At 38.5% G+C, this 21,761-nt stretch overlaps 1 protein-coding gene across 2 annotated transcripts in view; it reads left to right on the top strand.

The window, feature by feature from the left end:
• The window catches only part of SSBP2 (single stranded DNA binding protein 2), a 158,829-nt gene extending 150,444 nt beyond the window's left edge, over positions 1–8,385 (top strand). For both annotated transcript variants that reach the window (XM_042866320.1, XM_042866319.1), the window contains 2 exons: positions 5,389–5,487; positions 7,659–8,385. In XM_042866320.1, coding sequence (XP_042722254.1) covers positions 5,389–5,487; positions 7,659–7,688 — 129 coding nt within the window. In that variant the 3' untranslated portion in view covers positions 7,689–8,385. The remainder of the gene's footprint in view (positions 1–5,388; positions 5,488–7,658) is intronic.
• The last annotated feature ends 13,376 nt before the right edge of the window (positions 8,386–21,761 follow it).

Here is a 21,761-nt window from a genome sequence, read left to right as displayed (position 1 = left end):
CAGTTCTAATAATCAAATATCATTAGGTGCAAGTTGGAGAAAATTCCTTAAGGATGTTACTTTTGTGCAGTGCATGATTGTCACCTCTGTAAAGCATAGTTAGTATCTTAATCAGTCTCTAAAAGCTAGATTTAAAAGTACTTGCAGAAGAGTCACTGTTTTGATTCCACAATCATTAAATAGTTTACTCAGAACAAATGTGAGCTTAACCTGCAGGGGTTTTGCATCTACAAAAATCATATCATGCTTTAATGTGTCACTTCTTCCATAAAAATAGAACTCTAGTATGCATGTGATCATTATTAATTTAGGAACTTATTCAAATAAGGAGTTAATGAGCTTATTTGGCATTGATAAAGCAGTATAAATCTGTGAACTACTGTTTTGTACTCAGTGTCTTCAGCTGTAACTGACTAAAATTAATAAGTATATCAGTAAACCACTGCACTTTTGTGCTTTTGATCTACAAATATAGAAAAGGAGGAACAGTTTGTTTCAGTTAAAATTCTGTAGCTTGTTCTTTTGTTGCAAAATTCTTAACAATCTTCCCAAAAAGGAGCATGAATCCGTGATAAGTATATGAACTGCTCTTGTACTTTGGCTGGCTCAGGACTAAGTACCACAGAACTGTTGTGACATCCTTTGCAGTACAAACTTTTTTACTTTGGACATGTCTGTGGATGCTGTGGTCCTACTGAGGACATCACTGTTGATGCACCCTCAGGCTGGCCCTGGGCTATGGTGAAATGCAAACACATAGACACCTAAATTTCTGTTGAAATAGAAGGAATTTGTAGGCTGAGAATACACTCCCAACTGTCCAAAAGGCACGTATAGTTAGTGAAATGTATTTGTATTTCTAAAGTGGAGAAGGTGGAGCCTGAACTGTTCCCCAGGTGGTGCTCAGGTAGGGCTGTGGGAGAAGTGCAGCTTGTAAAATGTGCATAGGCATGTATCATAGTGTGCTGTGCTGTTTATAATGCATTTGCAGTTGCAGCCAATATAGAAGACATTATCTTGCATCAGAAGAAATTCACTGCAGGCAAACAGCATAATTTCAGAATTGCACAGGTGGTTATGGCCTTACAACAGCCCTCTGTGGCCGTTCTTGAAGAGAAGTACTTCAGCACTGTGTCTTGGAGCTGGCTGCTGCTCCTGTGATGCAGTAGCATGTATAGATAGCAGTGCTATGTTTTTCTAAGCCTTTAAGGTCTGCATTGTGTTCAGGCCCTGCAAAGTGTAAAATAAGGGTCTGAAATGACCATATTGTCCTAGATGAGCTATGCTGAGAGCTGCAGAGGTGGATTCAATGATAACAACTGTACATCACTTTAAAATCAATGTTCCTGTGATGTTTAGTTTTGCGAACTGCAGCACTTTTGAGAAAAAATGGAGAACAATAAAGCCATATCTATTAGCTTGCCATAGGATCATTTTGAAAAGACTATACTAAACCCACTGGTAATAAGTATCAGTATATTTACTAATATGATAATCAGATATTCTGAAAACCCGGATCCGGACATTTACCTGGAAGTCCTGTAATTTGTTGACCTTAATAAATATCATGCAAATCAGATTGGAGGCACGTCTTCAAGTAACTAAAAGAAAAAGGTATTTACTCTGAAAGTAACAGAGTTGTCTTGTTACACCATTCTATATAATCACTTGTAATACCTTTTTCTTAATAGCACAGCCCAACATGCAGCCTTCACTGGTACCAGAAGAAGTGGCATGCGGGCACCTACTTGTGTGACCTGCTGTAGGGAACCTGCTTTGGCAGGGAGGTTGGACTCGATGATCTCTGGAGGTCCCTTTCAACCCTACAATTCTGTGATTCTGTCAAGTGTGTGGGCAGAGCCTTGTGTACTGCAGTGACAACTTCATGCAGATAGTACTACATAATACTTTAGAAATTTGATTGGAGGTTCTGCTTGCAGGAAACTGTATTTATAGAGTTGATGCACGTGGAATTGCTACCTGTCTGCCTTCCAATTTTGTACACATACCAGGATTGTTCTGGTTACAGCAACAGTCTCCCTTTACACATCACCAGCTAGTCCTGCAGTTGGCTCTTTCAAGCACAGATTTCCAGATTACTAACTAATATGACAGGAATTGTTCAGTGGAGCTAACAGAGTTTGGTTGGGCGTTGCTGGATGCTCAGATACAGCTGTAGAACTCCAGTGGATTAAAATGCATATTAGAGTAGCTGATTGTCTTTTCCCATGAGATAAAGGAAATTAATCCAGCCTTGGTAGAGTCAGTACAGCTCACAGAATTCAGAGCTACATTTTCCATAGACAGAGACAATTTTACTTTAATTGGCTGAATGGCAAAGCATGAAGCTTTTATGAAGTAGATTGAGATGGAAGAAGTAAATGAACTGAAATTATGCATATTAAATAAACATTAATAACCAGTGTTTCTTTCAGTGCCCGTGGAATTTGTGCAGTCATCAAAGAAATACTAGCTTTGGAAAAATTCAGCTAGAGCTACAATGAGAAACCCCATACTGGCCATAAAAGCCACCCAGGGGAGTTGCTATAAAAGCATTTATGTCAGGAATTTGAACCTTTGGGGCTGGCATACTGTAGCAATTGCAGAATTTCAAAGCTTTGTACTATACAGAGCAAGATAAAATAGGGGTAAATCCCCAAGGAATGATCAAAAGTACAGGAGCAACATATAAAATAAATGTGACATGGCCTTAGTGAGTTTTAAATTTTATATTCATAGATTTTAAGGCCAGAAGGGACTGCTATGATTTTGTAGTATGACCTCCTGCATAACATAGGCAACAGGACTACCCTGAATTAGTTCCTGCTTCGGGTCTGGTGGGCGTGGTTGAACTGAGGCAATAGTTTTCAACCTTTTAAAACTGTGGATCCCTAAAAATTTGCTCCAATAACTTCACTAAAGAACAAATGTAATTGCCTGGTGTTAATTAGTTAATTTGCTGGTGTTTTTGTTGGTGCGGCTGTCCTGTGATTCCTGGGGATCTGAGAATCACCGTTAGAAGCAGAGTGAATGAGATGGTAAAGAAAACAGAAGGCCAAGGTCTTGACCAAATTGAAATAATGTTTCAGGTTGCTTATAAAAAGTTATGCTTGCATGTGGATTATGTAATAATTTACTAATTAATCTATAGTTGCAAATAGATACACCAAACTGAACCTGTAACCATTCAGATTGAAAATGGTGATCAAGATTATGGTAAAAACTTAATGGCAGCTTTTCATTAGCTGAGCAAAAGGCATTTCAAAGCAGATGGCATGTACAACAATCAATCCCACTAGTCTGCTCGTATGGTAACAAAAGGTAACAGATTTAAGCTTTGGAGAAGCTAGGTACAAATTACATTTTGTTCTTCCTGGTGGTGGAATTCCTGTGGGATTCTGTAACATTTTGTAATATTTAAATCATGGACAGAGGACAAAATGGAGCTTTTAGAGTACCAATAGGAGCGTTCAAAAATCGGGTTTGAAGGGGAAGAAGTCATAGCTATTCAATGAATTCTCCAGAACATGTTATTTCCTGCCATTGAGCACCACTGAATGGAGCCAGGCTCTTGTCAGTGGTGCCTGTGACAGAAGAAAAGGCACTGGGCACAAGCTGAAGTGCAGGAGGTTCCTTCTGACTATCAGACAGCATTCTGTGCTGTGCAGGTGACGGAGCACTGGCACAGGGACACAGAATCTGTGGGATCTCCTCCTTGAAGATCGCCAAAAGCCACCTGGGTGTGAGCCTGGGCACCCTCCTCTGAGAGTTCTGCTGAAGCAGGGGCTGGGACAGAGAGACTATGCCAGCCTCAACCCTTCTGGAATTCTTTGTAAAGCCACTGTGGGGTGGATAGTCTTTGCAGTAGTGGGGAATACCAAGGAATTAAGGGGTCTTTCTCTTAATTTAATCTTTCCTATTTTTTTTCAGTCACAGTTTATCCTACTGCAAACTGAGTCATCCTAAATGAATACTTTCTGCAGGTATTTTCAAAGTACAGTGCATCTTTTTTAAAGAAGTCTTATAAAATTATGCTAGCAGGCATACTTTCTGTTATTCTAATTGGGAAATAACATACAAAAAAAAAAAGGATGACTCAGGGTTCTTTGAGTTGTTGCTATTTGGTCACTTAGGACAAAATAAAGTTGTACTTTATCAGCTTGCTCATTGACTACACTGGATTTTTGTTAAGTTCATAATGGCATATCAAACTTGGATTTGTACTGTTAAAATTCAACAGCAATAACATTCAATTTTTTGGATCAAAAGACACAAGGGGAAAACTATGACAGACATTATAAACTTTTCTAGTGAAGATCCTGGTTTCATATTTCCATGACTATTCCTTTTCCATCACAAAACCTGTGTTAACAGGAGTCTTAGCAGTGATAGAAATAGAAGCATTCGTACTCCAGGCATGACAGGTTGCCACAAATGAGCTTTGTGAAAACAGCTAATGAATTGTAGTGTCTGACATAATCATGTATTAGCTGTTGACTGAATAATTTCTGTAACAGTTAACTAGTTTCATCCTTTCTGTAAGTAATTGAATCTTGAAATCATTTTCTGAACCTTGTAGATCTGATTGTGTAGTATCTATTTTTTAAAAAATAGACATTTATCTTCAGATGCCTTTGTATTGTTACTGTTAATTAGCATCTCAGTTACAACTAGACACTGGAAAAGTAAATTAAGACACTCTTGCAACAGGCTCTGTGTAAGCAAATACAAAAGTACAACTGCTTCTGAAATTTTGTGCAAGTCTGATCTGGGGGCTGGATCGAGGGCACTTTGTCTGAATCCTTCTTAACTCAGCTGCCTATAAACTCCTTATTACCTGCTCACAGTGAAGTGGCTTAGCACCGCCATGGCTGACTACATTCCTGAACTACTTGTGAAACTATTTCCATTAACAGTGTAAGCAGAGTCCCCAGATATGGGTCTTGATTAGTGAGGTCTGTGTATACCGTCCACATGTTGCCTACCAGGTATGCCTTCAGAAGTTGTGTATGTCAAGACACATGCTTGTAGACTTTGCTGGATTTGACCATATGAATGAACACAGTGCCAGAGCTTACTCTTAGACCTGCTGAAGTCATTTATAGTTTTTCCTGACTTTGGTAGGAGAAGATGGTGGCAGTAACTCTGAAAATTAGAACTACACGTAAATAGTTGTTCCTTCAGGGCCGGGAACCTGTCTGTATGGGCATGAAATTATTGACATAAGCCTGCAGAACTCAGCAGTCTTATCTCTCTTTGTAAATCCAGTGCATTGCATAGTATGCTGCGCTGCTCTGTGTTGTAGTATTGAGTGTGTGACACTTCATGAAGCCTGGAAATTAAGTGGTGTTCAGCACTTAATCTGTGTTTTAAAATCTTGTTTAACAGAACTCTCCCAGTAATATGAGCATGAGTAATCAGCCTGGCACTCCCAGAGATGACGGTGAGATGGGTGGAAACTTCCTAAACCCTTTTCAGAGTGAGAGCGTAAGTATTTTTTTATGGAGTTGTTTTACTTTGGGAACTTTTGTTCCTGGTATTTTGTTTAAAAGGAAAAAAAATACATTCAGTGTTCAGTGATGCAGAGTGGGCATTTATCAGGTGCTATCTGAGCAGCTGAAGTACAAATCTTTACATCTGAGTATTTTAATTTGTGATTGCTCAACCTTTGACTCCTAAACAATGCGTTTTACAGTGCAGGAATATCTTCTAGGACAAATTCACACTGAAGTATATAAATAAGAGCACCAGATCTCGTGTTGTAAGGAGGTTAGTATGCTCTCAAAGACAGAAAAGGCAAAGGTGCCCTCTAGTGTTCATTCTTGGACAAATGGTGGTGTTTTTTTTTGTAATGGAGACCACTTAAGGCAGCAAAACATGGTATACAGTACATTGCAAGGTATTTTCCTACTCCTGTGCCTGAAGCTGGGTTTCTAAATCCACATGTAGGTTCCTAAGTAGAAGTGGCCTGATTTTTCAGAAGTGCTGAGTGGCTTCAACACTTCTATTCTTATTGGAAATCACTGCTGCCAGAAGTGAGTGCAACTTCATTAACTATGCCAGTGGTGAATTTTGACTCAGTAAATGTGAATAAACAGTTCCTCTCAAATCACAGAGCAGAAAAATTGCATGGCAAGTTCAGTGGGAATCAGATTTTGGGGTGTTTTGTTGTTGTCATTGTTTACTTATTTGAAAGTGAAAAGAAAGTGAGTTTCTACATGTTATTGCATGTATCTTCAGAAAGAGGGCATATGGTCAAATTGGTTGGAGTATTGGAGGAAATCAGTTTGTACCACCTAAATAGATAGATGTTTTAAAATCTACCAAAAAAGCACTAGACACAAAACCTCAATTAGATGTTCCTCGGTCATGGTAATCTGTGACTTTCAATTTGGCTTACTTTGCCTGAACGGAAGGCAGAACTTCTTTGACATTCATTAGGGTTTTGATTGCGATTAGGGGAACTTATAATAAAGTAAAACTGACAGATAAGCATTATTTTGTCTTTAGATTCCTTTCCAAAGTGACTACAGGGATACATTGACATTTACTATAATACAGAAATTCATTTGAACAAAGGTCTACTTTACACATTTGAGTTGTTCTCTCTCATTGGCTAACATAAGCATGCTGGCCCACTGTGAGAATGCTCAGCCCAGGATGAGAGCAAGCCTCAAAGTAGAAAAAGCATCAGGGATGTTTTATCTGAGTAGTCCATTCTGTGCATTCAACATGACAGAGACCCATAACAGGTATTCATAGACACTTGGAAGCAATCAACTCAAAGCTTCAGCCAACTCAAAGCTTCAGCTTTGGCGGTTATTTCACTGCCTGCCTTGTTTTTGCAAAGACAAATAAATATCTCCATTTCTTGTATCAGTTTTCATTACAGTAATATTTCTTGTGTTTGAACATTTTCCTCTACTATGATTTTAGGGTGATTCAGTTTCTATAGTCTGCAAGTCACAAATTAGGTATACAAATGTGGAGTTCTTGTAGGCACTGTGCTGTGCCACTGATTATTTGTAAGAAAGTACTGCTGACTGGAGGGCAACTGTAACTTCTATAAGGGCTGCAGTTTAGCTTGTGTTAAAATAATAAGTTGAAGTGGTGACTGAACTTTCAGTTCACGTAAAGAAGAGTGGCCACTGATTCAGCTTGTCTCCTAAAGTCAATAACACTGAATAATAGAGACTAAAAGCGCAGCTGAATTCCAGTCAGGCTTATCTGCATGCCCTTCTTCCCATCAAGTAATAAAAAGATCTTCCAAAATGTTTACGTGGTTCAGCTTACCACAAATGCAGCTGCTTTACTTGAGATCAGCTCTTTGACTACCTAAATCCCCAGTAGCCAAAATCAATCAGGAAAAGGTCTGGAAAGCATCACTGAAGCAGTGGCTCATCACATCACTCAGGTAACACGGAAATAATCTTTGAGTGAGTTGACTCAATCAGTAAGAGCTGTATTTTTACATAATGAATGAAGGGTAATAGAAATTATAATTCTGCAAATTGAACTGCAAGCATTTGCACAGGCTATAATACAAATGTAGGAGAAAATTCAAGGAGCATGTTGACATTTGAACTCATTGGTCCTGAAGTGGTTATAGTTACCTGGGTAAAAAACGGTTGTTAAAATGTGAATTCCTCTTTTTTCAGTACTCCCCTAGCATGACAATGAGTGTGTGATCCGTTAACAAGTCTCGTCCTGAAGACCACAGTGAGTTGGCCCTCTTCAGAGAGCTACTACAGAAGAAAATTATTCATCCCAGTGTACAGTCTTAACAAAAGGATCTCAGACATAATCAGACCCACCATTTTTTTTCCTACCATCTCCCCTGTTTTTTCAAGAAAGTGGGTCCCAAACATGATTGAGACAACTGAGCGGCATAACAGAACTGCCCATGATGGAACTGAAATTATCTGTGTATGTACATGCGTGGGTAAACGTATATGTATGTGTGTGTGCACAGAAATACACACATACATATATAGCCCTGCAGGACACTGTAAAATATTATCACATGACATCTTAAGTAGAAATGAAAAGTAGGGACTTATATTCCATCTTTTTTTTTTCACGTTTACATTCTAATTGTTAAAATTTGCTTGCCCTCTCCCCTCCTGAACTGTTTTACGTTGCATATGTCATTGCTTTATAAGTTATTTTTTAAGGTGAACTCATTTGATAAATTCTGATTTTGTAAATGTCTGCCATTATGGATAGGAATAAAATTGCTTATAAGAGCTTTCATTAACTTGTGTTTGATACCAGTTACATACCCTGTGAATCACAAACTGTGTTGTCTCAAGAAATAGAAGAAAGCTCATCTTAATTTTTCGGAGAAATTTAATAATTTTCACCTAGTTTGGTGATTTTTTTTAATACTTTGCCTTTAAAAAAAAAAAAAAAAAAAAAAAAGAAGCATGGAAGGTTATTTTTCTTCTTTAATTGAAGCCTAATATCTGCAATATCTATTTTGAAATGGAAGCCTGAATTTGATACAAGCTTCTCAGTATATATAGAGTACTATGAGGTTACTATATGTGAGCTCCAATTGCTATGGAATCTAGCAATAAAGTGTCAGGGCTTATTCTGCCTTTGGTAATGGATTTTCTGTTTAGCACGATCCTCCATAGGGGTGGTAACTAGTGGAAATACGGTAGAGTCCTTATTAACAAAACCTGTTCTAACAATTTATGTTTACGTTTCCCCTTTTCAGTGATTCTCAACTGAATCGTAATAATCCATGGTCTTGATGACACAATCTCCCAAGCCCATTGAGAAATCAAGTCACTCTGGTACATGAATTCACCCCCCCCAAACCTTTCAGTAAGCAGCCATTTTTGTGAAACAAAATGAGGGAGTAAATATTTTTTATGACTACTATGTCTTGTGAGGGTCTTACCTGTTGCCATGAACAAAAGAGGAACAAAGGTCTGGGGCGTTTTATAAGGTCAGCATATTAGATGTGAAAGCTGGGAACAGAGTGGAGAAAAGGTGTGTGGTCTTTAAGGAAGAGCTTCTGGAAATAATCCCATGTCTCTTTAGGCAAAGCTCTAAAACCAAGACTGTAGTTAGTTCCTAGTGACCTCCAGATCTCCCAAGAAAATGAAAGCTTTCAATTGAGTAGTGGTCAAAACATTGATGATCAGCAATGTGAACACAAAGTGGCTGCACTAAAATTTTTGCCACAGCCAAAAACCAAAGTCCACTTTGGACTTTGCAGATGGAAGAGCCACTTGAGAGGAGGAGCACTTCTGGACAGACAGTGTCCATGCAGTCTTGTAAGGGGATATTTTTTCATAAATTTGTGCTGAAGAATTGTATGTAGTATGCTCATTGTGATGGTAGATGCACATAAGGAGTAACAGAATCTCATAACTCATTTTTATTTTTATATATGTTATATATATGTGAAAAAAAAAACATATACATATTTTATTCTCTTGTTAGGGCAGTTAAGGATGAAGCTCTTGGAGGCTTAAAATTATGTTAAAAGTTTTGGTAGTGTTATTTTTTAGTAATTTAGTTTGATTAGCTGTAATGTTGAACTAGATTGTCATTATACAGTTTCTTGGACTTTATTCCCAGTGATTATGAAGGTTGCATTAATTTGCTTCTCTTTGGAAAACATTTTGTTGATGTCTAAAGAGATGCCAGGAGCCCCTATAATTTGCATTAAAAAAAAAAACCCAACAAACAAACAGAAAGCAAGATCTAATTTCCTGAGATCTGTCATGGTTGTTACTAGCAAGTTTCCCTGGTTATGTCCACGGTGCAGCCCATCTTCTCCCAGAAATAGTGTGAAATGCAGGCATCCTTGCAGCTTGTATTTGTCATCTGTATTATCCTTATTGGTAGCCTTCCAAGAACAATTCTAGGACTCTTTTCTGCCCAGTATCAGGCACGTGATGTCATTGCTGCTGGACTAAGGTAGATGAATATATCTGGACATCACATGCCAAAGCCCTTTCATGCAGCAGGTAAGTGTGCCCTTGAGTGAGCCTGTGACCTGATTCCATCTGGGGTCTGCTGAGTGCCTTGGAGAAAGCCCCTGCAAAGCATCACTGAGATTGTAAGACAGTGCATGTTGGCCCTGGAGCTTTTTGCTCTAGCAAAATTAAACAGAGCTGTGGCTTCGTATTAATCAAAACTTTTTTTTTTTTATTTTTCCTCCTGAATTGGGTATAATCTTCAACAGTTTAGCTTATTGGCACCTGTTAAGGATGAAAGTCTGACCATTAAATTAAATCTATGCATAAAACAGTACACTTTAAAAAGAACTGCCAGCACATACTGAATATTATTATCAAAATATGTTGGCCTAATGTATATACATGAGCATAACATCCTTTCAGACATATCTCTTCTTCTGTATTCTTTTGAATCTCCTTTCTATGCAGTTTTTCTGATTGCCAGCAAATCTTTGTTACCCCTTTACATTTCATTTGTCAGACATTTATATTAAATTAAACATTGTTGCATCAATCCTGCAGCATGAATGTCAGCACATACACTGCTGGTTTCAAAAGGAACAGAACTGGGCTGTGCTTCTTATAACGTGTAACTCTGTGCCCTGGTACTTCAAGTTGCTAGGTATGTCAGCACTTTCCATAACTATACAGCTCCACAGATAGGTGGGACGGAAGATGTGCAAGCTTGCAAAATTGTAGATTTGGGATGTTTGATTGAATAATCGGTGAACGTCTTGTTATTAGAATTTTAATCAGATATAAAGTAGCCTAATCATCTTGCTTTTTGTAAGGAATGTTTGCCTTCTGTGCTTACATACATGAGTGAAGTTGTAAATAACTCATTGCTCATTGCTAAGATCAGGTGATTACAACCATTCTGGAACTGAACCTGTAGAAAACAACAGGATGTGCTAAATGCTCAACTTGTAAATTACAAGTATCCCATTGTTTTTTAAATTTGCATGGAGATTTTTGCTTGGTAATTTGTTTTCTTTCTTTTGCTTATGATCCTTGTAGGACATCACACAAAGGAGTATTAATATGGAAAGAAAGATTGTTTCCAAGTACTGACTGAATACACCCATTTATGTTTCTAATGCACTAGAAATGTGCATTCGGTGTGTAATGTAACTGATGTTTTTATCTGTCCTTATGCAACAGCATTGTTGATTATGTCAGAACTTGTCCAGCTCTGGTAAAAATACTATTCTTTGTGATGCCAGGTAGTTTTTTCACACTATGTTTTTAGATAGATTTCTTGCTTTCATATGGAAAAGAATAGATAATGATTTAGCAGATGGATCTTTCAGGCATGGTTAAAGTAAGGCTTTTTGGGGGTTTGGACTCGATGATCTCTAAAGGTCCTTTCCAACCCCTACAATTCTGTGACTGTGATTTTTAAGAACAAGTGATGAAATCTTAAAAGTTGGAAATATGGGAATAATTTATTGGAAGTGCAGAAGTAGAGTCTCATATCATCAGAATTCTAGCAAAAATTCTGGCCTTGCAGAATTCAGCTGGAGTTGGGATTCATTTGTGGATTTCACAGTGAAATCAGTACTTTACCTTCTACATAAACCCTTGAGTAGGAGCATCCATACACAGATTTTATCTCCATATCTGAGTCTTGCATAGACAAGAATGGAGTTTAAGGCAAGGAAGAAGCTGTATGAATCACTAGTAAAACATGTAGCCTGATACAAACAAGTACCTTGTATCTGCATGCATGGGTTGCATTATTTTCTTAATTGCCTGAGCACAAGGAAGAACTGAAATTGCACTTGATGTTCTGGGAGTTGGTACATGCAAAAGACAGCAGCAACAGCAAGAGAGGTCTCTCACACTCTGTAGGTTGTCCAAATGTGTCCTAGTTTGCCTTGGGATGATTGGCATCCAAATGACAGGCGAGTTCCCCCAGGGGTCTCCAGAAGCCAGCCCACCCATGTGTCACCTCCTCAAGGAGAGTACTGACTGCCAGAATGACCAGCTCACTCCCCACTTGATTCTGCAGAGCACAGTGCCCCATGTCTCATTGCATGTACTCCGGAGGCATTCAGACCTTGCTCTCCTTGTTAAAACACGAGGAGAGAGATATAGGCTCATTGTTTATCTTAAATAATAGAAAATAGGAAGAAGGGAGTAGAGCCTTGCCTCTGGAGAAGAGTTCAGAATCATTGCATTGGGGCAGCTTCATGAACTGGCCAAAAAAATAATTTGAATTTTGCCCTATTCTGTGGTTAGCAAATGAAAAACTGCATTTCAAGAGGATTCAGAATTAGATGGGCAGTGTAATGAGACACCAGCTGTTACAGTATTCAGTGTTGAACATTTTACTTTACTAGTTAAAATGAATTTTCAGTTGACAAATGTTTCAGTGATTTCTATTTCTCAGATCAGTTAATTATTTTTAGGTGTTTTCTCTTCTTCTTAGGCATCTCTGATCCAGTGTTGTTGGTGACAAATATGGACTGAATGTCCAGAATTTGACCAGATATTTTTGCATTTGCAGAACATAAAAGAGGGTTGAAAGATATTGAAAACAAAACAGTCAAAGAAAACCTGGTAATTTTTTTCTAATTTATTTCACAGTAAGTGAGAATAGAACCACAGCTTCTGTCCCAAATGTTCTTGGGCTTGGTTAGGCCTTCAGGAAGGGAATCCTGGCAAAGCACATCTGTTAAATTAATCCCTCCCCCCCTCCCTCCCACCCCCCAAGACTGTTTCAGCAGTGACAGCTCATTTTTCTTTAAACTGATCACACTAAGGATCTAATTCAGGATGTAATGAAAACAACATCTATAAAAATTGAGTACACTCAATTGAGACTTAGGTTTAAATTTCAGTGTGTGCAGCTCCCTCTGCTTTCCAGACGTTATTGGCTCCATCCTATAAGCTGCTGTTTGTGCCAGTTGTCCTGCTGAAACTTTGATGAAACCACTCAGATAGCGTCATTTTTCTTGTAGGATTTCACCCTGACCTTGGTGAAATGTAGAATTTGTCTGAGGTGTGACATTATTTCACAGATCTATATTTGGAGAAAAATACAAAGAGTCTACTGAAATTACCAAAATTTTGTTTCAACGTGAAAAACAGAGGAAAAAATCCTTAGCTAAATTACTCATTTGAGTGCATGCATGCAAGTTGTTTGCCAGCACTGTCATCTTGGAAACAAATTATAGTAACAAATTTAGGGAAGATAAATGGACTGTCTACTCAACAATTGAAATTCTGATCCTGCACATGCTCATTTGTTTGAAATAAAGCCTACACAGGCTTAATTTTAAGCAGATTTAACAATACAAATAATATCCTTCAGAAGAGTGAGACTGCTAAAATGCTAAACCCAGGCTGAGTGTGGACAGTCTAGAAGTCTTCCCCAAGCCAACATTTTATCTCATTTTACTGATTTTACTGGTGCATGAACACATTCATGTGCCCATAGTACTGATATGTGGAACAGATATGGCTTTCTTCTGTTTCTTAGTTTATTTCTTAGAGCATTGTTCACTACTATATTAAACGTTTTTGTGAACTTGTCCTTTCATTTTGCTTTCAATCATGCAGCCATAGTTTCCCTCAACATAGCTAACAGCTTTGCAGTTTTAGTCTGAACTTCTCTTTGGTCACTGTTCTTCATCTAAGCCTAAAATATGTAAGAAAGCCTCTCATGTAATGGGAAAACTTGCCATAAAAATGTGTAAGGGTTTTCTCGGGTACATGTTTTCACATTTAATAAAGAGACAATTTTCAGTTATGATTTGAAATGGTCACTTTCTAGCCACTATTTAATATCTACGTTCAAAAGAATCCAAGAAAGCAAATGACATTTTTTTTTCCTTCTCTATTTGAATTCAGCATTGTAAAGACTTACTGAAATACATGTTTTTGGGAAGCCAGACCAAACCAAAACTTATTGCCTAGCTGCTATAAATAACACAGGCCTTCATGCTGAAATCTCCTTCCATATCCCTAAGAGCAAGTTGCCTCACATCTGATGCACATGGCTCAGCAGGCCTTTGTGGGGCCTGGCTGTTGAGGACTGGGTGGCAAATGACCTTCATACCCAGCCTCATCTCTCCAAGGGAGCTGCTGCACTGCGTCTGGCAGTTGGGCCTGTGGGATCCTTGGGATTTTGCAGGACTGGAGCAAGAGGTCTGGTTTTTCTAAGAGAAAGTTATGGGACGTTGGCACTGGTTTTTGGAATCAGTGCAGAACGTTTTTGGGTTTTTGTTTGTTTGGGGGGTTTTTTGTTTGTTTGTTTGTTTTAAATTATTATTTTTTTTTTTTTATAGGCACATTTCCCCAGTTCCTTGTGTGTGCTAAGAACTAGATCATACAGTTTGGAAGTCTGGTTTGCTTCAGAAATATGTACAGCTCTTCAGGGTTGGAGGGAGTTATAACAACACCCATGGCCAAACCTATGTTTGTCCCCAGTTTGGTGTGAACAGTTGTTCGTACAGAACTTTGCTCCTTACCACAAGGAGCCAATTCTCCTGTGGATGAACTGGAGATTTGTAGGTTTTATTTCTGTTGTTTTTCTTCCCTCTCATTTGTATTTTTCCATTAAATGTACTCAGCCAGATGTTTACACAAAAACAAGAACAACTTGCCCAATAAATATTCAGAAAGTTACTCACATCTGTAATGAGAGTCCCACCATAGAACATTTATTTCATGACAAACGTTGTGGCTGTGCAAGATCCCGAGAGCTGTTGTTAAGTGTTCAGCATTAGGAAAGTTAGCTTATTATGCATTAGACAAGATGACTTCCAGCAATGACATAAAATAGCCTGAGACAGAAGTTGATGTTTGCTGTGCAGAACAGAGGAAAATTAAAATCCAAACAGAGCCTACGTGATTGAAGTAGGAAATGATTACTAAAGCTGTGATTTCTAGGAGAATTCGAAAAGTACATTAGCTGGTAATAAGCTTTCATTTACATTGATATTAAAAGTTAAGGAAAAGTGTATAAGTTCCTAAATGAAATAAGGGAGGAGAGGAATGAGGACAGTGTGAGCTGGAACTTTCTGCTGAGAATCAGGTAACTTTTTCTTTGGGGAGGAGACAGAAGGAAGGCATCCAAGGAACCCTTTTTGCCCTGCAGTGGCTGTCTGAGAAGTGTTGTATCAGCATGCCTTGTATGCTTACTGACAAATTGTGAAGCCTTTTTTTTTTTCTATGGCAAGTATCCCCTTCCAAGAATGCTGTGGTGCATCTATTTTGTGCATGTTTGCCTAAAACAAACAAAAAAACATCAAAGCAGCTTTTTATGCCAGATTTTTACTGCCGTACATGCAGCTAGAAAACACTTATTTCTGGCAGGGAGAGGAGGAAGATTTAATTGCATATCTGTGGTATTACTTAAAGCATTGGTAAACTGTTGTCAATTTGGTTCACATTGCACACATACTCTGTGTAGCCAACGGCTGGCATTAATACCTCAACAACTCTTGGTCTGTAAACTCCTGCAGGTTCTGTGCAAGAAACCTTGTCTCTATTGCTTAATACTATAAATTCCTGCTCTGAAGCAAGAGGTGGCCTTGACTGTGCAGCCGTGTGTACTGTGTACTACAATAGTACCTGTTCTGTCATCAAAACTTGCTGTTCACGTCTAAGTAAACCTTTGTTAAGCACGCTTAGTGATTTCGGGACTTATTTCAGACAGCAGGATACATAAGCTGCTAGCAGGAATATTAAATCAAACACAACCTAAGCAAACCTGGCTCAGTTTGCATCCTGTATGAGGGCCTGGGGCCAAGCACGATTGGACAGCCAGCATCTTGCAATGCCATGCTGGCTGTGTGTGCAAGTTGCTGCTGGGAATCAGACCCCATGGGAAACACACACCAGGTTCTCCCCTGGTGTATCAAAGCTTCTGCATTGGTGCCAGGACAGAAACCCATAACTGTTGGTTGCAGTCAGGGAACATTATCTGTGCTGTGTGCCCTTGTCACCAGCTATCACTGGCAATGCAACCTGAGAAATTTGAAGGGGATTCATAGTCATGTATTTTTTAGTTTAAGTGACTAGGCTGACCTTTTGAATAAGCGCAGTATTTGTTAGTGACTTTGCACTTTCACCCATTCATGTAAAACTCTTGAGTATTGAAAAAAATGTTCCTCACACCTCCAAGACCATCTGTAGATCAAGTCTTTATATTTCCAAGGCCAGAAAGGTCAAAAAATAGAGAACAGGGCATAATCACAGTTCAAGAAAGGTGCTTGCTGGCTGCGTATAAACAACTAGGTAGGTGTGTTTTCAACAGAGATTGACTTTCAATATCACAAGTGAAACAAACACTCAAACTCTAGTCTCTAGAGTTATATATATAAATAAGGAGAAATTTTCCAACTCATCTGGAATTAAATTTGTCAATCTAAATATTAATATAGAAAATCCATACAAAGCAGGATGGCCTGCTTCTGACCTTAAGCATTAATACTGATTTTGTGTCAGGTCTCACAGATTTTGTATATTTCAGTGCAGCTGTATTTCTCAGTAAGTGCTTGACTTTCATTATTGACAGGTAAATAAGCAAAGAGCTAATCCATGGCGTACCGAAAGAGTTCAAAAGTATGGCAATACAAAATTCCCTCCGCATCATAAATATGCAGATGCGTGCATGTTGCATTAGGGCAAGTAAAAACTCCAGTTGCAAACTCCTCCAGAATTCGTGTGTGATTTTTGAAGGCAGTCTCTTGGACCGTTTCAAAAGGGCAGCAGGGTGCACAAATGGGAGGTCCAACAAGCTGCTTGACAGTGTACCTTTCTGAGTTGTTTAAGGTTTTGCTTTGGGGATCATAACTAGTCCAGTGGCAGCCCTTAGAAGCAGTTATACCACACATGCATCTTAATTTGAAGCTTATTGAATGTGTCAGAAAATAGACATGCACCTGAAGGCCTCCCTTCTTTAAAGTACTTTTTGAACAAAATGTCCGGCTGTTTTCCACAGCTGTTAAGCTGCTGAGAGGTTTGGTGGAGTTAGTTCTGTTGTACCAAGAGACAACAACCTGTGCCTGCGTGCAGACAGCTTCCCCACAGGAGGTGTCTCTGGCAGCCAGGCTGGCACATCTTTGGGAATCCATGGTGTACCAAGAAGCCTAAGGACCAAACATGGGAAACAAGGTCATAAATCTCACTTCACTGTTTTATCTTTGAGAGTTCCTGGCAAGACCAGGGAGCTGCAAAGTGATGGAGTGCATGGTCCCTGACCAAAGGCCTATCTGCGTTGGAGCATCCAACAGTGCTCTTGCAAACTGGTGTTTGGTGATGGTAATTTGACACCACCACACCAGACTTGGTTTTGTTCCTCACTGGTCTGATTCAACCTACCCTAACTTTAGCCACCTAAAAATTACCAGTCTAAGTTCCCACTTTTAAGTCACAGGAAGGGCAGAAGCAGAGATGCCTCTGAAAAACTGTATGATGGCATCCATTGCCCTCTCCAGTGATAAATCCTGATTGCTTTTAAGAGCATACACTTAGGTTTAATACTTAGCTTCACATCCCTGGAATGGGTTAAAATGGGAAAGAATAACATAGCTCCTGAGAATCTGAATCCATGTGGCTTCCAGATGAGTTTTTTAAATCCTTCAGTCTCAAACATGATTTCTGCCCTGTAGTTTGCTATTGCCTCCTTCTGTACTTCTTTTTTTTTTTTTTTTTTCTTTTTTTCTTTTTTAATATATATATATATATATGTTAGCAGGGGTAACTTGAATTAGCTTGTTAAACATTTCTGGAAGGTTTATCCCTGCCCTCCCTCGTTTGTTAAATGGGCTCTCTCATTCTTTGTCTGCACTGATTCATTCATTTAAAGCAACATATGAAGAAACCATTGCATAGATAAATCAACACCAGCAATAGCATATGCTGCTTTTAAATTCAGCTGTGAGGTTGTAACTAAGATATTAATGTATATACTTTCTAGGGATGACTAGATTCCTTTTCCTAAGAGCTTTCAGGAATGAATCTAGAAGCTCCTAATTTAGGATTGTGAAAATTCAGGTAGTAATGGCAGTATATGGGGATTTTTTGTACGCTTTCTGTAAATGTATATAATTTCATATGCTGGTTTGGAGATAAGGAAGGTACCCAGTTTCAGATAGGCCAGATTTTTGCAGACAGCATTACTGTCCGGGTTAGCAAAGCCCATCTAAGTTCCACCTCAGGCTTGCACCATACACCTACCTTAATTCTCACCCAACTTGGTGTCTGTCCTTCTTCACTCACCATGGGTACCATGTCAAAACAATCATACCACTTCTTGTTGCAAGCTGAGGAACAGCTGAGGTTTAAAAATATGAATGTTGCAACTCACGCCTTTTCACCTTCATGAAGTGTCCACATTGTCTCAGCTGAGCCTCCAAAGAGCGGCTGCCTCCAAAGTTGCCATATAATTTCATCACTCAAATGTAGGTGTAATTTATTTTTCATATTTTAATGAGTCTAACAGCAGTGGTATAAGTATGTTTGCTATATTTTCAGAGTTGTGGGTTATTTGGTGTTGAAAATGATAAGCATCTTGTGTAGCTATGAATAGAAAAACTGAGAAATGCTTCTTACGATAACGCTAGTACAATCCCTGCTCTGCTGTTTCATATTTTAAGTGCTGAACTGAACCAAAATACTATCTTTGAGAATTACCCTAGACTCATCCCTCCATGATTTTTTCTGTTCCTGCTTCTGGGTCCTTAGTGAATTCTGGGCCAAAAGTAAAGCAGTGGCAGTGACAAAGGTAACTGTGGTAGCCACTTATGGACAACTTTTCAGATGCATACAGCCGTTCTTGTCTGTTGCCTGATACTCTTGCATTTTTCTCAGTGGATCACCATATTCTTGAACATCTTGATGGGTTTTGTCAGCCATGGAGGAGATGTGAACAAGATTAGCACCGGGGAAGTGTTGAAATGTAGCAAGTAATGAGCTATCTTCTCCAGCAAGCATTTATTTTTAGTGCTTAACTTTCAATTAATGTTTATATTTTCAGTTATATTTTATCGTTCAGTATCTTGAGGTGGTTTGAGCAAAATATATGAATATATATAATTTACAAGAAATATAGGCTTGTATTGTGCCTTTGTAATTCTCTTCAGCTTCAGTATCTATAAGCTATGAGCGGACAAACCTTTGGGGTATTCTTTACTACATAGTAGCTGATGGCTTCATTAATACTGGCTATTTGAATCTTCTGGGTCTAATGTTTATGTTTTCCCAGGTGAAAACGCCATAGTGTTCTCCACCAGACATAAGCACAATGACATATCACTGCAGTGCATGCTGTCCCTTAGCTTCTCTCTACATGTGCTTGCATGTTGAAAATTTAGAAATGCTGCTGTATAAATTGCTACCTTGTTTACCCAATACAAGTGTTTTCCTGCATCCCTTGTTTGCTTGAAACTTATTAACACGAAAGTTATCATTGGCTTGAAAGGGAGTTGTGGATGCACAAAGGATGCAGGGAGCAACTCCTCAGTAGTTTACAGGCTGCTGTGCATTAATGTCTTCTCAGCAAAGAAATGTAGCATTAGCAGTGACTTCCTAGTGAAAACACTGAGCGTGCTTATCACTTAAGACTTTAGGAAAAAGCGTCAGACTGTGTAATTGTATCTCATCTAACTTAGACACCTAACCAGTAACATTTGATGAGGCATGAGCCTCTCATTTAACTATTTTTGATCATGAAGTACCAAACAACGCAAAACTGAAAGGTGAACAGCCATGTTTTAGTATCACAGCTACACAAGAAATCACAAGTTTTCATAAGGTTCTGTTCTGATTTTGTTTCCTTATCTCTAAAGCATTTTCACTGTGGAAGTATCTTTCCATGCAGTTACTGAGGCTTCCTTTCACCAACCAAAACAGTCCGTAGCCTTCTACACTGTGAAAGGCAAGCTCTGTGGAGAAACATGGGCTTTCCGCTTGCCCAGCAAATTCGAAGAAATTTCATCCAAGCCATAAAAGCCTTTTATGTTATTGTGTATGTGTAATCAAAGCAATTAGGGATAGGAACCTCGGTAATGAAGAGGTCTCTCTGTCCTCCGTTTTACTCTCTCTCTCTGTAATTTGTAGGGATTTAAGAGTTATTTTCTCAAGGCTCAGCTGTGTCTCTCTAAACCAGCACAGTCTACGCATCATGTGAGATTCAACTTAATGGGGATAGCATTTGAACGTTTAAGATTTACTTTTCACATAGCAAGGAGTAATGTATGTCCCTAGGGACGTGGACTCTTGCAAACAAGTCTGATACCAAGGATAAGAAATCAACATGGTACCAGTACATCAGACTCTGTACTACAGTGGGTTTTTTAGCTTTTGTCATTTGTATTTTATTTTGCAGGAGAGGAGTTGGGGAATCTCAGATCACATGGGGGATTTTAGAAGTATATCACTCAACAATCATTTTATAAAGTCTAACTTCAAAATGCACTATGATTTATTACAAAAATATATTTTCTTCTGTTTGCCGACATGGTTGTTCCACTTTGTGATAAGTTAAACTAAGCAGTTAATTTGTTGCACTGCCTAGCTGCATGAATTCATCCAGTGTACGTACGTACCTGTGCAGCATTACTTTGGGTTTTGTATTTGAATTTGCAGTATTGATTATTATTTTTGTATTTTACTTTGCCTCTGTTATTGGAATTGTAGTAAACATAATTTATACATATGATTTTACAACTGTTTTGCAACTGAAAAGTCTCCTTTAAATTGTAAAGTTTTATTGATGGATACTCATTAAAATGGTATAAGAATTATATTAACAATTGTTTTGTGTTTTGATGCTCTCTGTACATAAATATATGTCTATTTATCTGTTTAATGGTGCTTGTGTCTTGCAATTTTGGATACATTTTAGAATAAAGTTTCATTTTACAAGAAGTAGTTGTATTTTCAAAAGCTGTGTCAAAGAAACACCACTTTTCTCCAGAACTAACTGGGGCTATGGGAGAAACATATGACTCTCCAAAACATGTATAACTTCAGGCACCAGTGTGTTTGTTTCAAGACAATGGAAGCACAAAACCTACAAAGACGCACAGCTGTATGTTCCAGTCAGTTTACTGCAGTAACTGATGTCAGTATTTAAAACATTACCCAAAAGAGTCAGGAGGCATATCATAGCCCTGCTGATTCCATTGGTAAGAAGAGATCTGTGAACATGCTAATGATGTCACCATTACACATAAGGTTTTCCAAAGAAAAAAGAAAGAAAACTCCGCAGCTCTCTGGTCTTGCATAAATCTGCTTAAACATTGACAGAATTTTGGTAGGCACCTAAAAAACAGTTCTAGATTATAGGCTTCTGTGAGATTTTGGTACTAAATCAGGACTCCTTTGTCCTACAGCATTTCACAGAATAAGGTCTCACTTGGCTGAGGGTCAAATCTAGAGCAGCTGCATTAGTTGAACTGTCTGCTACTGTACAATTGAGTAATATTTCTTGCTAGCTCTAATGGCTTTATTTTACAGAAGATTTATTCACATGTAATATCGAGCTCATCTTTTATTAACAAAATGCCTTACCTCTCCTGGCACAGTTCCCTTACAGTGTCCTGTTCATCACAGCACCCGCTAAATGTACTACTGTGCCACACAAAGCCTTTAACATTGTGTTGCTTCCATTATAAATACTTGTTACTAGGATGGAATAATCTAATATCCATTGTTAGGCTTTCTTTCTTTCTTTCTTTCTTTCTTTCTTTCTTCCTTCCTTCCTTCCTTCCTTCCTTTCTTCCTTTCTTTCTTTCTTTCTTTCTTTCTTTCTTTCTTTCTTTCTTTCTT

The sequence above is a fragment of the Lagopus leucura genome, unplaced genomic scaffold, assembly GCF_019238085.1.
Source record: "Lagopus leucura isolate 7727_CA_CO unplaced genomic scaffold, USGS_WTPT01 Super-Scaffold_810, whole genome shotgun sequence".
Taxonomy (NCBI): domain Eukaryota; kingdom Metazoa; phylum Chordata; class Aves; order Galliformes; family Phasianidae; genus Lagopus; species Lagopus leucura.
Note: the sequence above shows the minus strand (reverse complement) of the source record. Positions and strands in the feature narration are given on the sequence as shown.